The sequence below is a fragment of the Calypte anna genome, chromosome 1, assembly GCF_003957555.1.
Source record: "Calypte anna isolate BGI_N300 chromosome 1, bCalAnn1_v1.p, whole genome shotgun sequence".
Lineage (NCBI taxonomy): Eukaryota > Metazoa > Chordata > Aves > Apodiformes > Trochilidae > Calypte > Calypte anna.
Window position 1 is genome coordinate 756,415 of NC_044244.1, and position 17,819 is coordinate 774,233.

The window sequence follows — 17,819 nt, forward strand, 5'->3', positions numbered from 1 at the left end:
ACCAGAAGTTGGGGTTATTCAGTCTGGAGAGGAGAAGGCTCCAAGGAGACCTCATTGTGGCCTTCCAGGATCTGAAGGGGCTACAGGAAAGGTGGGGAGGGGCTTTTTAGGATGTCAGGGAGTGATAGGAGCAGGGAGAATGGATTCAAAGTAGAGGAGGGGAGCTTGAGATTGGAAGTGAGGAAGAAGTTCTTCCCCATGAGGGTGGTGAGAGACTGGAAGAGGTTGCCCAGAGAGGTGGTGGAAGCCTCATCCCTGGAAGTTTTGAAGGTTGGATGGGGCTTGGAGCACCCTGGGCTGGTGGGAGGTGTCCCTGCTCATGAAGGGAGTTGGGAATGGATGAGCTTTAAGGTCTCTTCCAACCCAAACCATTCCATGATTCTATAATGGACATGAAAAGCATGATTTAAATAGGATTCTCTCAAAAAAGATAATGGAGCTAAAAGGGCTGGGGCTGTCATATTCCTGTACTGATCCCATCCTTGTAAACTCATGGCTGCTTTTCTTTCTTTTCCCAGTTTTAGGGCTGAACTTCAACCCTTCTCCTGCAGCACATCCAACAGCTGAGGTGACAGCTCCCTCAAGTTTCACCCTCCAAGGAAGGTGCCCTTGCTGGGTCACCTCTGGGGACCTGCACAGCTTGAAGCTGCTGAAGCTTTTGTAGCTCCTGATGGGATGTCTCCATGGGATGGATATCCTGAGGGAGAAGGCACACCTGGATCATTGCTTTTTGTAGCCCTTAATGGCCCTGCTGTCCATGAAGCTCTGGAAATGGCCCCCTGGAGAGGGTGAGTGTGGTGCAGTGTCACTGAGCCCTTGGTGACAATTCCTTCATCAGGGTTGAGCTGCAAAGGACAAGCTCAGGGACTTTTCAAGCTGCTTCAACCTTTTTTGTCCCAAACCTGCTCCCAAAACTTGGTGAAACCAGTGAGACCTCGTGATGATGTCAGGGATCTTTGGATCAGACTGAAAAAGAGATTTGTTATTCCAGACAGATTTCTCACCAGCAATGAATTTCAAAAAAGAAATAAAATCCTTCTTTTTGAAGCATTTAGAGAGACCCTGGTGAATATTTAATGCAGGCAGGAAGTCTCTAAGAGCCTGGAATACAGATAAAGGTATAAGCTGCTGGGTTTGTCTGCCTCTATGATGATGAGTTTGGTTGTACAGAGAAACATGAGAAAAAATGAGAGAAACCACCAGGATTCTGCTGCCCTGATGACAGGAGATGCTTCAAATCAAGGGATCTGTAACTCAGGAAATGGGGAAGGTTTTGCTCTGCCCAAGCTGTGCTGCTCCTGGGCTGGGTTTGAGATGCTGCTCAGCTCTGCTGGGGAGAAAAATCCCCACCCTGGGGTCCCTGCAAGCAGAATTTGCTGGGATGATCCTAAGATGGAGTAGAACCAGTACCAGAGTCCAGTTGGAGCCTCCTCCCCTCATGTGGCACAAGTCCCAAAATTAATTTGGGGGCTGCAAGAGAGAGTGAGAGCTTGGAGGAAGCAAGGGCTCAGCAGCATTGTAACTCTCCTAATTATTCTGCTTTTTGCCAGTGTTCCCCTGCCTTGTTTCTCTGACTTTGAAGGAGATTCTTCTCTACTAAGCAGGAAAAAGAAATAAATTCAGGGAGGGGCTTATGGGGCAGGGGACAGGAGGTGTCCCATGGTGCAGGCAGGGAGACCTTCCCAAAAAGAAAGGGAGTTTGGTGTTAAATGAAATGGATTTTGCTCCTGGTGGTCAATCCAGCACCTCCCTCAACTCAGGAGCACCAAGAAACAAGTGCCTGGGTGGGCCAGCCAGGTTTCCTTCAATGACACTGAAGAAGTCCTCATCCCATCTGCTGGGTTTTTCTTAGGTTGGTGACCACTGTCAGGTTTTAACACTGCCCTGGCAATTAAACCAAATAACAGATGCTGTCTATTAATCCCTCTCCCTGATAAAGGAAGGAGAGAGAATAAGGGAGAGAGACTGATGGGTTGGGAACTAAACTACACAGCTTGAATGGAACAGGAATGAGAAATAGGAAAAATGACTCAATCTATACAAATCTACAGAGAATTGATCCCAGGTTCCTCCCCCCTTCCCCCCAAGAACTCTCCCATCCCCACTGAGGCTGCAGCCCTGGGAAAGCCCATTGAAATGGGCTGCCCAGGGAGGGGGTGGATTCTCTGGAGGTTTTTAAAAAGAGACTGAATGTGGCACTCAGTGCCATGGGCTGGGAAGCACAGTGGTAGTGGATCAAGAGTTAGAGTTGATATCTCAGAGGTCCTTCCCAGCCAGGCTGATTGTGTGATTCTATCGGTAATCTGTGAGGTCCCTTACATTCCTGAGAGCACAGCTCCCCAAAGAATTTCTCCCTCCTTCCCCAAGAAATAGAATCCTGGAATGGGTTGGCTTGGAAGAGAACTGAAAGCTCAGCTCATTCCAACCCCCCTGCCATGGGCAGGGACACCTCCCTCCCAGATTGCTCCAAGCCCCATCCAACCTGGCTTTGAACACTGCCAGGGATGGGGCAGAGACTCTTTTCCTGGGCAACCTGGTTCTAAAGCTCAGCACCCTCACCCCAAACAATTTTTCCCTCCCTCCTTCCCTGCCTGCCCAAGATCTCCTCTCCATCTCTTCTCTTGCAGCTGGAAACCCTTCCCCCTCGCAGGGTCCCATCCCTCCAGGCCCTTGTCCCAAGTCCCTCCCCAGCTTTCCTGGAGCCCCTTCAGGCACTGGAAGGTGCTCTAAGGTCTCCCCATTGCAGCCTTCTCTTCTCCAGCCCCAACACCCCCAACTCTCTCAGCCTGGCTCCAGAGCAGAGCTGCTCCAGCCCTCCCAGCAGCTCCAGGGCCTCCTCTGCACTGGCTCCAACAGCTCCATGTCCTTCTGCTGCTGGGGACCCCAGAGCTGGACACAGCTTTACCCCAGGGGGGTCTCCCCAGAGCGGAGCAGAGGGGGACAATCCCCTCCCTGGCCCTGCTGCTCACACTGCTGGGGATGCAGCCCAGGACATGGGGGGTTTGATGCCTCTCTTGAGCTTCTCCTCACCCCACACCCCCAAGTCCTTCTCCTCAGGGCTGCTCTCCACCCAACCCTCTCAGGGAATCTCCCTCACCCCCACTCGTGGCTTTTCCTCTCTCTCTGAGGGGATTTTCATGAGGGCTCCACGGACCCTCTCGCTCCTCCGACCTCCTCAGCCGCCTCCTACAGACACACCCCGCCGCCCTGTGATTAAATGAAGATCTCTGCAGCCCTGCAGGGTGTGGAACCCCATCCCACAGCCCTGAGGAGCGCGTAGAGAGCTTAAAAGAACCCAAAAGAGAATTAAAAAAAAAAAAACAAGGGAGGGGGGTGTGTGAAGGGGGGGGATGTAAACCCGTGTGGCAGCACCGCGCATGCGCAGCCCGCTCCCCACCACGGTGGCAGCGCCGTCGTCAAGGCTTTGAGTCCCGCCCCTTAGCGACGGCGCCTCCAGCCAATGGCGAGCGTCACCGGGGGTTGATTGGCAGGCGGGGGAGGGAAGGCGGGGTGACCACGCCCCCTCCCGGCCGCGCTCTCCCTCACGGCAGCGGCTCGGGCTCCATTTTCTCCCTCTCCCTCATCTCGGTCAACGCCCGCTTTCTCCCTTCAGGTTTTTTTTTATTATTATTATTATTTTTTTTTCATTTTTTTTTCCCTTTTCCCCTTCTTCCCCATCCTGACCGGCGAAGAGAGAGCCGAAAGAAGTTTCACCGCCCCCCCTGTTCTTCCCTTCCCCCGGCGCCGCCATGAATGAGGAGTACGACGTGATCGTGCTGGGCACCGGCCTGACGGTGAGGAGGAGCCGCAGCTCGCATGGGCCTCGGGCCTGCCCAAGGCGGCCGCCGCCCTGATGGGCCTCGCCGTTCTCCCCCCTCCCCACCCCATCCTCTCCATCCCCTCCTTTATCCCTCACACAGCCCCGTTGCCTCTGGGCCCCGCTGTCCTTTTGCCCGTCTATCACCTGATTATCATCCCCCCCCTCCTCCTCCTCCTCCTCCTTCTCCCTCCCTGATTCCTCAGCCCCTGGTTCGGGTTCCTTCTCCCTTGGATGCTGGGGTCTGTTCCCTGCTCTCTTACTTGATTATCACCCCCTCCCTTCGGACCCTGTGGTCTTTTTTTTTTTTAATCTGTCACCTCATCTTTATAAATCCCCTTTTCTCTCCCCACATCCCCCCCCCCTCTCTGATTTCCTGCAAGAAAGGTTCCTGTTTTCTTCCTTCTCTAAATAGTACCCTGAGGTACCAGGGTTGCTGCTAGCCACCCACCCACCCCAATATTACCCTAAGGTGCCCTCCTTCCCCCCCCAAAAAAAATATTACCTTGGGTTCCCTCTCCCCTCTCCAACATTACCCTGTAGTGCCTGGATTCCTTCTCCCCCCCACCCCAGAATATTACCCTGGGTTCCTTCTCCCCTCCCCAATATTACCCTATAATGCCTGGGTGCCTTCTCCCCTCCCCAGTATTACTCTATAATGCCTGTGTGCCTTCTCCCCCCAAAAAATATTGCCCTGGGTTCCTTCTCCCCTCCCCAATATTACTCTATAATGCCTGTGTGCCTCCTCCCCCCAAAAAATATTGCCCTGGGCTCCCTTTCCCCCTCCCTAATATTATCCTATAGTGCCTGGGTGCCTCCTCCCACCCAAAAATATTACCTTGGGCTCCCTTTCCCCCTCCCCAATATTACTCTATAATGCCTGTGTGCCTTCTCCCCCCCCAAAATATTACCCTGGGCTCCCTTTCTCCCTCCCTAATATTACCCTATAATGCCTGGGTGCCTTCTCCCCCCCAAAAATGTTACCCTGGGCTCCCTTTCCCCCTCCCCAATATTACCCTATAATGCCTGGGTGCCTTCTCCCCCCAAAAAATATTACCCTGGGTTCCCTCTCCCCTCCTTAATATTACTCTATAATGCCTGGGTGCCTCCTCCCCCCCAAAAATATTGCCTTGGGTTCCTTCTTCCCTCCCCTATTATTACCCTGAGGTGCCTGGTGTCCCCCCCATTATTACCCTGAGGGGCATGGGCTCCTCCTTCCCCCCTAAAAAATATTACCCTGGGGTCCCTGAGTTCCCTCTCCACCCCTAATATTACCCTGAGGTGCCTGGGTTCCCCCCCCAATATTGCCCTGGGTTCCCCCCCCCCAATATTACCCTGGGTTGCCCCTCAATATTACCCTGGGGTCTCTGGGTGCCCCCCCCTCAATATTACCCTGGGGTGCCTGGATTCTCTCTCTTCCCCCCCAGTATTGCTGGGGTGCCTGTTCCTTCCCCCCCACACCCCCCAAATATTACCTTGGGGTGCCTGCTTTGGGTGGTCCCCACCCCCTGATCCCTTCCCCCATCTTTAATAACCATAAACCCCCCCTCCCCAATTTTCCATCCCCACCCTCAGCCACCTGGCTCCTTTCCCCCCCTCCTTCCCCAGACCCCCGGGGGCTGCTTTTTGGTTTTTATATGATGATAAAAAAACCCCAATATTGGGGTGTAGCATCCCCCCCTCATCCCCCTTCACCTCGGCTGCCTCCCCTCCCAATCCAACCCCATTTCCCAGGGTGGGGGTGATGGGAAGCCCCCCCCAAAAATGCAGTTGTTTAGCAGAGGGAGGGCGGGGAACAAGGGACAATAAAACACTAACGGGGATTTATGGCCTGATATTTTTATTTTATTTTTTATTAATTGATGACGATTTTTTAAAAAAATCTTTACTCCCCAAAGCCGAGGTGGCTGCGGGTCCATCCTGCCCTCCCCTCCTCGCAGCCGAACCGGGTTTAGGGTGGAGGCAAGACCTGGTTTATCCCCCCCCCCATCCTCCCCATCCATCCATCCATCCCCTCCCCTTTTCCTCTCCCCGCTCCGCCTTTGCAGCCTTCGCCTCCATCCAGCCCTGACTGCAGTAGGAGGGGGATGGGGAGGCGGCCAAACCTTGCACGCCTGTCAAATTCGGCTGATTTACCCTCCCTTTCCTCCTCCCCCCCTTCCCGAAAAAAAACAAAAAAAATCCTCTCTTGTCTTGTCGTGTTGTCCCTGAGGCAAAGTGACAGCTGATGGCACCTGGGGGTGCTGCAGGGGATGAGCCCTGTGATGGGGCTTTGTCCTGTTGTGGAGGATGCAGCTTGCTCTGCAGGCTGCTGAAAGGGAGGAAAAAAAAATTATTTATTCTATATATATCTAAAATAGCAGTGCCATGAGGTTCTGATTCCTGCTTTTCTTCCAAGTGAAGAACCCCAAACCTCTGTGGGTTCTGGAGGGCTTTGAAGGATGGGTTGCAGGTTCCAAACAAGGGGCATTGTTTGAAGGAGGAGGGAAGAAAATCCAACATGGTGGTGAGGAGGTTTTCCTGGCTGCTCAAAAGAGAAAAAAACAACCCAAAAAAACCCACCCCCAGCCACCAAACCTTTCCTGCTTTTGTTTCCTCCTCTTAACGGGGTGGCCAGACAAAAAGAGAGATCTTTGGGGTTGGTGGTGAGGGATTTCCTCCACTTCCCTTGGTTGGTGCTGATTGTAACCAGAAATCCAGGAGCTTCCTACTGTGGCTTTGGGGCTGGGATTGAGGGGACTGCCAGAGTGGTGGAGGCATCATCTCTGCTGACACAGGACATGGCTGCTTAAGGCAGATCTTGTTTATCCTCCCCACACCCCTCCCCTCTTCCCAGGTTGGGAATAATGAGACTAAAAAACCAGGATGGGGCACAAAGAAAATGTGCAAAGCGTGGGAGTGTCTTCCCAGCTGGTGCCATTGGATAAACCCAACTTTCCTGGTTGCTTTCATTCCTTTCTCTCAAGGTTTTTTTTTTTTTGTTTTATTTTTTTTTTCCTTTGAGGTAGCAGAGATGAGTTTAGGAGCTATAAAGCTTCTTCCCTTTGATAGGGAAAGCTGCAGTCTGGCCTGAAACCTGTCTCTAGCTCAGCAAAGCAGGGAAACAGACTTTTTGGGGAGGTGGATTATAATGAGCTTCTAGTAAAGGGGCCTCCTGATAGATCTGAGCTCCATTAAAATGTTAATTTATGCTTCAGAGTGAGCTGTGGTATCAAGTGGGTAAGCACCCTGCTTAATCTCAACCTGACAAGTGCCAGTGTAAAATTGACAAAAGGCCTCTTGTGAAATCACTTTTTAAGACAAGCTGATGCTAATGATCAGCATTTGGATTAAAATGAATACATTAGGGCTGGATTTTAAGGTGTGCTGACCAAACCCCAGAGCCTCCAGAGCTCTTCTTTTGTTCCTGAGGAGCAGACTTGACCTCTGAAATAGCAATTAGAACAGGATGGACTTCATCTCCTCTTGAGCAGCTTGGGCAGGAAAGCAGATGGATAAAAAGCAGAGGTCCTGGTGCCACAGAGATGTTCCTGATGGTGTTAGCTGGGCTGGGGAGTAGTTTGGGAGTGTTGGTTCAGGCTGGGCTAAAAGGCTTCATGCTGTCTTCCAGTCAAGCTGGAAGTTTGGAGGTTTTCTCCACCTTTGGCGTTGGCAGAGTTGAGTTTCCTGAGGAAAAGGAAAGTTGAAAAGGCCGTGGAAATGCTTTGGGTTGTTTCTTCCCTTTCCCAAAGAGCTGTCAGGAAGCTTCAGGTGATGTTTTCATCCAACCTTTCCTTGGCCCTGCCCCTTGCTGGAGCTGTGCTGTAGTGTTGGAGTCCCATCAGGTTGCTGCTGTAGCTGAGTTGGTGTCTCCTCTCTGAAAAGCACCTCAGCCACCACCCATCTTGGTGCTGCTTGAACAAAAAAGAGATGAAATTGGGGTCTTGTTGGCTCGATCCTCAAGGAGGTGCTGTCCCCATCTTCTGGGCTTTGATCTTCTCCCATGAGAGTCACTGCCTTGTCCTGGCACCCAGCGCTAGGACTTCCACAACACCCCATGGAGTAGCTGTGATCCAGAGAGAGGCAGTGAGCAGCTGCTCAGCAGGAGGTTTTGGGTTTTGAAAGTTCACTCTTTGGTTTAGAGAGGAAAAAAAATAAATAAATAAGCCACAAAGACATCTGTTGTGGTGCTGCTGGTTGGGTCTGCAGGGACTCAGCTATGGGGGTGGGTGTAGAAATTCCCCTTTTGGGTGGATTTGAAAGCACAAGATGGATGTTCCAGGTGCTGAGCTTTTCTTCAGCCAGGAGTGAAGAGTTTGGGCAGGATTGGGATTACTGGCACAAAAATCTTTTCACTTTCTCCCTTCTCTCTGCAACCTGGAGATCCCTGTTGCAGCAATAAGCTTGGAGAGAGGTCTCTTAGCAGGATGGGGACAAATAATCCCAGCCTGCCTTTAATCCTGAAGTACTGCTGATACCACAGGCTTTGATTTACAGGAGGGAGAACTGAACTTCAGAGCTCTCTGTTCCTCCTGGATGGTGAGGAAGCGTCAGACCTCTGTGTCCTCACCACAGGGCAGGGATTTGCAAAGTGTTGGTGGCTTTTCCAGGTCTTGCATCCTGGAAATGTTGGTGGGAATGGCTTCTTCCAAGTTGCTCAAGTCTTAATAGCTCTCAGATCCTTAGGCTTGTGAGGTGCTTCTTGCATTGCAGATTAAGCAGCATCTTTCTCCCCACCTGCTGCACAAACCCATTTCTCATCTGGCCTGGTGATCAGCAGGCTGGAGAACACCCAGTGGTTTCATTTTGCTCTTTTCACCTTAATTTCCACCTCTTTTTTGTCTGGAAATGGCTCGGCACAAACACCAGGACATTTGAGGATGGGATGTTGTGTCCTTCTGAGAAGAACTAATCCACTTCCAGAAGTCCTAGGTTATTTGACCTGGATTTTGGGCTCCACACAACCATCCTGTTCATCCCCAGGAGATGAGCACCACGTTCCTGCTGGATTTTCAGTGGGTGCAGGCCACCAGTCTTCAGAGCTAAGCTTCTTACCTGCCAGCTGCCTCCCTGGGTTAAACCTCCTTAAATCCATCACAGAGATACAGATTCACTTTCTGGAGGAGCAGAGTAGCCAAACTCTTGGGTGGAAGAGAGATTTAATCTTGTAGGCATAGACCTCCTTGCTTAAGGAGCCTAAATAAAGAACTTGAAGGTGACTGTGAGGACCAAGTGTGGTGTCACCATCCCTTGCATCATCCCCTGGTAGCTGAGGGGATTGCTCAAGTGCAGTGAGGGATTGCTTTGGGAGTTTGTGTGGCTAAGCAGAGCTTGGAGTCCAGCACGTTGGGTGTAGGGTGGAAGAGAGAAGGTTGGAATTCTGTGCCTGACTTCTTGCTCACCACAGCCCAGAATGGGTGAGGTGGGAAGGGAGCTCAGAGCTCATCTCCTCCAAGCTCCATGCCCAGGGACACCTCTCATCCAGCCCAGGTTGCTCCAAGCCTCATCCAACCTGGCCTTGAACACCTCCAGGGAGGGGGCAGCCACAACTTCTCTGTTGTGGCAATCTGTTCCAGAGTCTCAGCACCCTCCTCCTGAAGAACTTCTTCCTAAGCTCCAGGCTGAACCTCTTCTCCTGCACTTTCAAACCATTTCCCCTTCTCCTAGCGCTGGACACTCTTCTGAAAAGTCCCTCTGCAGCCTTCCTGGAGGTTCCCTTCAGGGTTTGGGGGGCAGCTCTAAGGTCCCCCTGGAGTCTGGACAATCCCAGCTCCTCAGCCTCTCCTCATGGCAGAGCTGCTCCAGCCCCTGGATCATCTTTGTGGCCTCCTCTGGACTCATCCCAACAGATCCATGTTTTTATGGTGGGGACACCAGAATGGATGCAGGATTTATCTGAAAACAGCTAAAATTGATGTCTGCCCTGAGGTGAAACCCTGCAAACCCAGCAGAGCACTGGAGTCTTCCAGTGGAGTCTTCTCTTCTCCAGGCTGTCTTTCTATGAAAGAGCTTCTGCTCTGCCAGGGCCCATTCTGGAAGGTGGAAGGGATTTTGCTCACTGCCCTGTGCAGAATCCTCCCCTCAGCACTGGTGGAGGGACTGAGCTTGGCTCAAGTTTCTCTTGAGCTGTCTCAGCCTTTCTGAACTGTTGCCCTACTTGGAGAAGATCCATCTAAACCTTCTTGCCTTCCCTCCTTCCCTGAAGGAACAGCCTTCCCTGAAGGAACAGCCCCCCCCTGAAGATTAGGGCTGTAATCTTGTGAAGAATTAATTGGAGGAGCTGGGATTGTTCAGTTTGGGGAAGAGGAGGCTGAGGGGAGACCTCAGGGCTCTCCAACAGCCTGAAAGGTCCTGGTGTCTTCTCCCAGGTGATGGAACAAGAGGGAATGGGTTCAAGCTGGTTTAGTCTGGACATTAGGGAAAAAAATATTCATGGAAAGAGGTCAGACCCTGGAATGGGAGGTGGTGGAGTCACCATCCCTGGATGTGTTTGAGATGTGGTGTTGGGGGATATGGAGAACATTGTAGGGTAGGGATGATGCTTGGACTCATCATCCCAAGGCTCTTTTCCAACCTGAAAGATTCTATGAAGGCTTCAGTGGGCAGAAGGCCTCCAGGTGACTGCTGATGGGTCTTAAACAAGCACAGAAACACCCTCCCGCCCCCCTCAGTTACCCCTTAACTCCTGGGGTTTTTTTCCCTCCAATTTATCCCAAACCTGTTCTGCTCTGGGGTTCTGTGCTCTTTGGCCACTGGAAGCAGCACTGCCACCCCCATCACCCCCTGCCAGGATTTGCTCTCTCATTTCATTCAGCAAGACAAACCCAGCTCTTGGCAGCCCAACATGAGCCCTGAAGCTTTGGATTCCAGCAGCACAACCTGACTGCAGTTTCCCCCAGAAGAACACCTGGAACTTTCCCCACTGTCTCAGTGCCCTTCCTGCTCAGTTTCATCACCCCTCTGCCTCTTGTTCATGGTCAGAAAGCCACAGGTTTGAATTCTGACACTTCCTCCTCTTTTTTTTTTTTTAATTCTTTTCCCTCCCCCAATTATTTGCAGTCTTAACTCCAGCCCTTCCCTTATCAGCACAGTTTGTTTGCCTCATTCCCTGACCCAAATGATGTAACCAGAGCAGTTCCTACCCACAGACCTGTGCCCCCATGGATGGGTAGAGGCACCAGGGCAGCCAGCCTGGACTTCAAAAGGAATTGCTGAGCTGGGAGGATGAATCTATTGTGTGTCTCCTGTGGTTTTATCACCACATTGCTGCCTCGTTGGAAGCCAAAGGATTTCAGTGCTTTGAGTGATGAGAATGAGGCAGTGAAATGAGCCCCGAGTGAAAGAATCTATAATTAATATATAATATCCCCACCTTGGTGTTTAATGGGTATAAAATAAGGTGGAGAAGGTATTTAAAACTTCTTTTATGTCTTCTGCTGGTACCCACTTTTGTTCTGGGGGTGCTGGCAGCTTGGGCAGGGTGTGTGGAAGGGAGACACACTGAATGGGAGGTGATTTGCTGAGAAGATAGAACAAGAAATGCTTTGAAGTCTTCCTTAAATGGAGGAAGGAAATCAGCTGACATCTGGCCTGACCCCTGTGGCTGCTGCAGCTTTTGCTGTGACTTTTATTCCTCCCATTGATCCTCATTTTGGCTTTGAAATCCTTGGTTGGCTTCTTCCTGGCTCAGCTCCAGCGTGGACGTTGTCAGGTCCTGTAGCACCATCTGGCAGAGCTGGTGAGCAAGGGTTTTGGAAAGATGTTCCCAGGGGAAATAAAACTGCAGGGTAGAGGCAAAGAGTCAAACCTAAGAGTGGGGCTCCCTGAAATTCAGTTTTAACTGAGGAGATGACACTGCACTGGGTGGCACTTGGTCTGACAGTACCACAGTGCATGTGGGGACTCCTTAACCCTCTAATTGACACCCTAAAAGTCACCTCTGCTTCATTTGTGTGGTTCCTCAGCCTTGTGGGGCTTTTATATAGTGTCTCAACACAGGGTTGGCTGCAGCTGTGTCAGCTTTGGCTTTAGCAAGGATGTGAGGGATCTGGAGCCTGGGGAGGATGCTGTGGTGCTAGGAGGAGGAGCTAATGGATCCCTGAGAGGTTTTGTGGGAAGCAGAGCAGCTGATCCTGTTTCCTGATCCATGTGGTGGTCATGAAGCCCTCAAATCACCCGTGGCTTCAGGGATTAACCTTGGAGTGCCCCTTGCTTGCTGTGCACCACTCAGGCAGCTCAGGCTTTGCTCTTTGGGCCCTCAGCTGCATTCCCATGGGATCCTGAGGGGTGAAGGACTAGTTAGCAGTGTCTTGCACTCCCAGCAGGGAAGATTTGCCCAGTGTCACCTGGAAGTGAAGCCTCCCAGCCATCCTCCAGGTGTTAGGACATTTGGAAACAAAAAACATGAAGCTGAACAGGAGCCAGCAGTGTGCCCAGGTGGCCAAGAAGGCCAATGGCATCCTGGGCTGGCTCAGGAACAGCGTGGCCAGCAGGTCCAGGGAAGGGATTCTGCCCCTGTGCTCAGCTCTGGGGAGGCCACAGCTTGAGTCCTGTGTCCAGTTCTGGGCCCCTCAGCCCCTCAGGCAGGAGATTGAGGTGCTGGAGCAGGTCCAAAGGAGGCAACTGGGCTGGTGAAGGGACTGGAGCACAGATCCTGTGAGGAGAGGTTGAGGGAGCTGGGGGTGTTGAGGCTGGAGAAGAGGAGGCTCAGGGGAGACCTCATCACTCTCTCCAACTCCCTGAAAGGAGGTTGGAGCCAGGGGGGGTTGGGCTCTTTTCCCAGGCAACTCTCAGCAAGACAAGAGGGCAGGGTCTCAAGTTGTGCCAGGGGAGGTTTAGGTTGGATATTAGAAAGAATTTCTTTCTGGAGAGGGTGATCAGGCATTGGAATGGGCTGCCCAGGGAAGTAGTGGATTCTCTGTGTCTGGAGCTATTTCCAAAGAGCCTGGATGTGGCACTGAGTGCCATGGTCTAGCAACTGCAACAGTGGTAAAGGGGTTGGACTTGATGATCTCTGAGGTCCCTTCCAACCCAGTCCATTCCATGATTCTATGAAAACCCCTCCTGCAGAGCTGCCTGGAGCCTGGGTGGGCCTTTAGCTGGTGAGGTTGAAGGTGGTTTTAGAAGCAGAGAAGGCTGGAAAAGACCTCCAAGAGCATCAAGTCAGCCCAACACCACCAAGCCAACTGAACAGTGTCCTGAAGTGCTGCATCCACACATTTTTCAGGCATCCTCAGGGATGGTGACTCCACCACTTCTGGGCAGACCCTTCCAGAGCCTTTCAGGGAAGAAACAATTCCTGAAATCCAACTCAGCCTCCCCAGCTTTGAAAGCTTCCTTCACACTGAGGATTTACCCCCAGTTGGGATTTACAAGCCCTGTGAACAACGTGCAGTGGGAGGCTCTCTGCTTTTGAACTCTGGTTTGGCTGAGGACTCTGGTGGCATCTCAGCAGCTTTAACAAAAGAGAACATGAGATGGAGTCAGGATGCCCAAATGAGATGAGTCTGATGGTGACCAAGAGCTCAGCTCCAGTTTCATTCTCCCTTTGGAGAGGCAGAGCAGGAAGGAGCAGTGAAACCTCCACCACAAGCAGTCCTAAAAATCCAAATATTCATTTTTATTGTTGTTGTTAAGCTCTTCAACTCGTGCATGCCAGAGCTGGTGACCAGGGTTAGTTGCAAAGTTGGGTTTTAATGAGGATTTAACCAGCCAAGTCCTCAGCTGGTTCTGCAAACTACAGCTTGTGGTCCCTGAGCTTGGTCTCAGCCTCTGGGTGTTGTGTTTGGGTGCTGCTGCTCAAAGTATTCCTGGTGGGTTTCATCTCAATGTGTGCAGAGCAAGGAAAGCAAAGTGTCTGCTGAGATGCTGAAGCTCCCAAATGGTTTAATTTATTTTTTTTTTGCTACCTCTCTCCTCTCAGAGTAGCTGTTGACTCTTTTGTGGCAAATACCAAAGCTGGAGGTTTTGAGGAGGCTGCTTGGTGTCCCTCAAGGCAAGGTTTTATGCTCCTGGGAGCACCCATCAAAGAGGGTGTTGCCTCTCAGCTGGTGGTTTAGAAGTAGAGATTTTCCTGATCTGGCCCAAATCACAGAATGGTTTTAGTTGGAAGGGACTTTCAAGCTCATCCAGTTCCAACAATCAGCAGGGACACCTCCCACCAGCCCAGGGTGCTCCAAGCCCCATCCAGCCTGACCTGAGACACTGCCAGGGATGGGGCAGCCAGGATCAACCTCTGCATGAATTTATCCTCAGAGAAGCCCTGGCAGGTGGTGGTTGTGTGGTTTGAAACCTCTTGGTTGCCTTGCCTGGAGCAGAGAGCAAACCTCCTAAGGGGTTAATCTGTTCCAAACAAAAATCTGGCAGCTTCTTCATTTTGGAGTGAGGCAACTGATGCCTTTGTTTCCCAAGGCCCATGCATCTGCCTTCCATGGTGGGCATGCAGCAGCCTGCCTGAACGTGCTCTGAGTTAGGAAAGATGGAAGGAGACTGAAACTCAACTAACCCATCCCTTCCATCCTTTTTTTTTTTCCCTAGGAATGCATCCTCTCTGGGATCATGTCAGTGAATGGCAAGAAGGTCCTTCACATGGATCAGAACTCTTACTACGGAGGGGAAAGTGCATCCATTACACCTCTGGAGGATGTAAGTACCCAGGGGGCTGACACCCACTTATCTTCACCTCCCCAGGCATGTCAGAATGGGAAGGGGGGCTTTGTTTCAAGTTACCTTTGGGGTTGGGAATTCAAATTCATTCCTCTGGAGGATTTTCCTGGAGGAAGAACATTTTATGGCACTGCCACTTCCAACAGCACAGGAGAAATCAGTTCATCCATGGCAGGTGGTGCTTGTTTTCTGTAGCCCCCAGCCAAGATTCAAGCTCTCAGCACCTAAACCCTTGTTTGGAGCTTGACAAGTGGATGTTATAACAGGAGAGAAGTTCTGCTGAGAGCCCATCTGGAGCTCTGTGTCCAGTTGTGGAATCCCCAACATCAGAAGGACACAGAGCTCCTGGAAGGTGTCCAGAGCAGAGCCACTCAAATGCTCAGAGGGCTGAGCACCTCCCTGGGAAGCCAGGCTGAGGGCTTGGGGTTGTTCAGCCTGGAGAAGAGGAGGCTCCCAGGTGAGCTTAGAGCAACCTTCCAATATCTGAAGGGGCTCCAAGAAAACTGGGGGAGGGCTTTGGACACGGGGGGGTAGGGAGAGGAGAAGGGAAATGGGTTAAAACTTGGAGAGAAAGGGGAGATTGAGGTTGGAGATGGGGAGGAACTTCTTGACTTTGAGGGTGGGGAGAGCCTGGCCCAGGTTGTCCAAGGAACTTGTGGCTGCCCCATCCCTGGCAGTGTCTCAGGTCAGGTTGGATGGGGCTTGGAGCCCCCTGGGCTGGTGGGAGGTGTCCCTGGGCATGCAGGGGGTTGGGACTGGATGAGCTTTGAGGTCCCTTCCAACCATTCCATGATTCTGTTATAATCTGGGGATTTTGGCCTCAAACACTGGATTCCCAGAAAAGGAAATGGAGTCAGCACAGAGGATTCAACCCAAACCATTCCATGATTCTATGAACTCTTTGGCCATTATTATCTGGTGTGGAAGTGCCACAAAATGAGTTCCTGCTGATTTTTTCCCAGCAGACACCACCCTAACAAACACCAAGTGTTCTCTGCCCTGCTTGGTTCTCTCTCTGTGAGCCCTTGGGGATGGTCAGATGCCATCTCCTGGGGTGAGCTGTGACTGTGGAGCCTCAAAAGCTGTTAGCCTGGCTGATTAATGAGATGTCAGGAAATCACTTCTCTCCTTTGCAGCTTAACTGGGTTAAATATTTTTATTGGAAAACCTGATAGAAGTTTCTGGAGGAGCCTAGAGCTGGGCACATTGATCAGATTACCTGTTAGGGACCTCAAACAGTGTTTTGGTTCAGCAGCTCATCCATTCCCAAGCTTTTAAACCTTGGTGGAAGTAAAGCTGGATGAGCAGGGATATTTGCTGCCTGATTTTTACTGCAAGAATTTACTGTCCTGTTGTGCAGGGCATCCAAACATCCAGCTGGAGCTAAAAGCTTGGCCAAAAACTTGCTCTGAAGAGTTATGTTCAGCTGGGGAGATGTGGGGGTGGAAAGTGTGTACAATTGTGGGTAGAAATTACCCCCAGAAACATTTCCTCTGCCTGTAAGAAGTTTTGTGTTCTCTCCCAAGCTCTACAAAAGGTTTAATCTCCCAGGAGCTCCACCAGAATCCATGGGGAGAGGGAGAGACTGGAACGTGGACCTAATCCCCAAATTCCTTATGGCTAATGGTGAGTGAGCTCCCAAAGCTTCCTCCTGAGCTCAGCCTGACTTCAGGGCTGCAGTGAGGGGGTGAAAAAGCCCTTCAGCCATCTCCTCCTCCTCCTCACCTTGTGGGGAAGCAGCCATCAGAGCTGGGTCATCTCCATGGTTCTGTGCCAGAGGCTTCTGCTCTGCTGATTCCTTCTGCTTCTTGGAGCTTTCCAGCTTGGTGGCTCCAGCAGTGTCTGGAAGGTTTGAGTGTCCCTTTTTGCAACATCTGCCCTTAAAATGTTGGCATTTTGAGGCAGAGCTGACCCTCTGAGTTTCTCTTTTGTTATTCTTCTGTGGCCTAAGAAGAAAAAACTTGGTTCCAGGGTGACTCTTAATCCCCTTTGGTGGTGGTGGCTTGCAGATTCTCTCATCCCTTTCACTGATGCTCCAAAACCTCATCTCTGTGTCCCAGTGCTGGGGGAGGTTTTCTGCACCAAATCCATTATTAGAGAAGGTGGTTACCAGGGCAAATGAGTTCAAGGGCAACTCCCTTTACCAAATTCCAGCCATTTCCTACCTGAATTTCTTGTCCCTGCCCCAGGAGAGGGTAGGTGGGTGGTGTGGAGTGTCTGTCTGGCTCAAGTGGGGACATGCTGTGGGACAGTTGGATTGGGTTTGGTTTTGGGAGGTGTAAATAAGGGGCAATGTTGTGTTCAGTTCTGGGCCCCCCAAAAGCAGAAGGATGTTGAGGTGCTGGAGTGTGTCCAGAGAAGGGCAATGGAATTAGGGAAAGGGGCTGGAGAGCCAGGAGAAGGATCTGGAGAACTTCAGAGGAGCAGCTGAGGGAGCTGGGGGTGTTTGTGCCTGGAAGAAAGGAGGTTGAGAGGAAAGCTTATCCTGCAATTCCCTGAAAGGAGGTTGGAGCCAGGGGGAGGGAGGTCCCTTTTTCCAAGGAACAAGGGATAGGAGAAGAGAAAATGGCCTCGAGTTGCCCAGGGGAGCTTTAGGCTGGAGTTTGGGAATAATTTCTTCCCGGAAAGGGTTGTCAGGGCCTGGCCCAGGGAGTCCCCAGAGCCCTGGAGGGGTTTCAAAGCCGTGGAGCTGTGGTTCTGAGGGCCATGGGGTGGCCTTGGCAGTGCTGGATTAACACTTGGCCTTTTGATTGTCTTAAAGGGTTTTTTTTTCCAACCAGAAGGATTCTATCAACATCCCTCTGGGGATGGGACAGTGGGTGGGGGCAGTGAGTGGGCCAAATTTGGGATAAATTGTCTGGAGAATTGGTGCTCAGGCCCTGCTGGGTCTGCAGGGAGGGGCTGAGGAGCTGCTCCTCCTCTCTGCTCTGGGTGCAGAGAGGTGACCATTGAGTGTGAGCAAACTACAGGGTGCAAAGAGCAGCAAATTCATGTGCTGGAGCAAGGGGTTTACTCAGAGGTCTCATGGAAACCACAGGGGTGACAAGGAAGCTGTCAACTCCCTGTAAGAAAACCTTACAACCAGTTTGCACCAGTGAGCATCTGCCACACCCTGCCTGTTACACGAAGGTGTAAGAGATGTGTGGGTTGAAGGTGGTGCTGCTGCTTTTGGGGGTTTTGCTGTGTTAGGAGAAGTGTTGCTTTCTGAGGAGCTGTCACGGTTTAACACTGGCCCGGCAATTAAACTGAATAACAGACGCTCTCTATTAATCTCTCTTTCTCCTTGATAGAGAAAGGAGAGAGAATAAGGGAGAGAGACTGATGGGTTGGAAACTAAACTACACAACTTTAATGAAAC

At 51.4% G+C, this 17,819-nt stretch overlaps 2 protein-coding genes across 2 annotated transcripts in view; both read left to right on the forward strand.

Moving 5' to 3' along the window:
* The window catches only part of LOC103529801 (ankyrin repeat domain-containing protein 16), a 37,353-nt gene extending 36,395 nt beyond the window's left edge, over nt 1-958 (forward strand). The window contains exon 9 of the mRNA XM_030469521.1: nt 519-958. The gene's annotated coding sequence lies outside the window, so the exon portion shown is untranslated. The remainder of the gene's footprint in view (nt 1-518) is intronic.
* A 2,549-nt stretch (nt 959-3,507) lies between these two features.
* Nucleotides 3,508-17,819, forward strand: part of LOC115600464 (rab GDP dissociation inhibitor beta) — a 29,596-nt gene continuing 15,284 nt past the window's right edge. Inside the window, exons 1-3 of the mRNA XM_030469520.1 lie at nt 3,508-3,794; nt 14,333-14,440; nt 15,988-16,087. Coding sequence (XP_030325380.1) covers nt 3,750-3,794; nt 14,333-14,440; nt 15,988-16,087 — 253 coding nt within the window. The 5' untranslated portion in view covers nt 3,508-3,749. The remainder of the gene's footprint in view (nt 3,795-14,332; nt 14,441-15,987; nt 16,088-17,819) is intronic.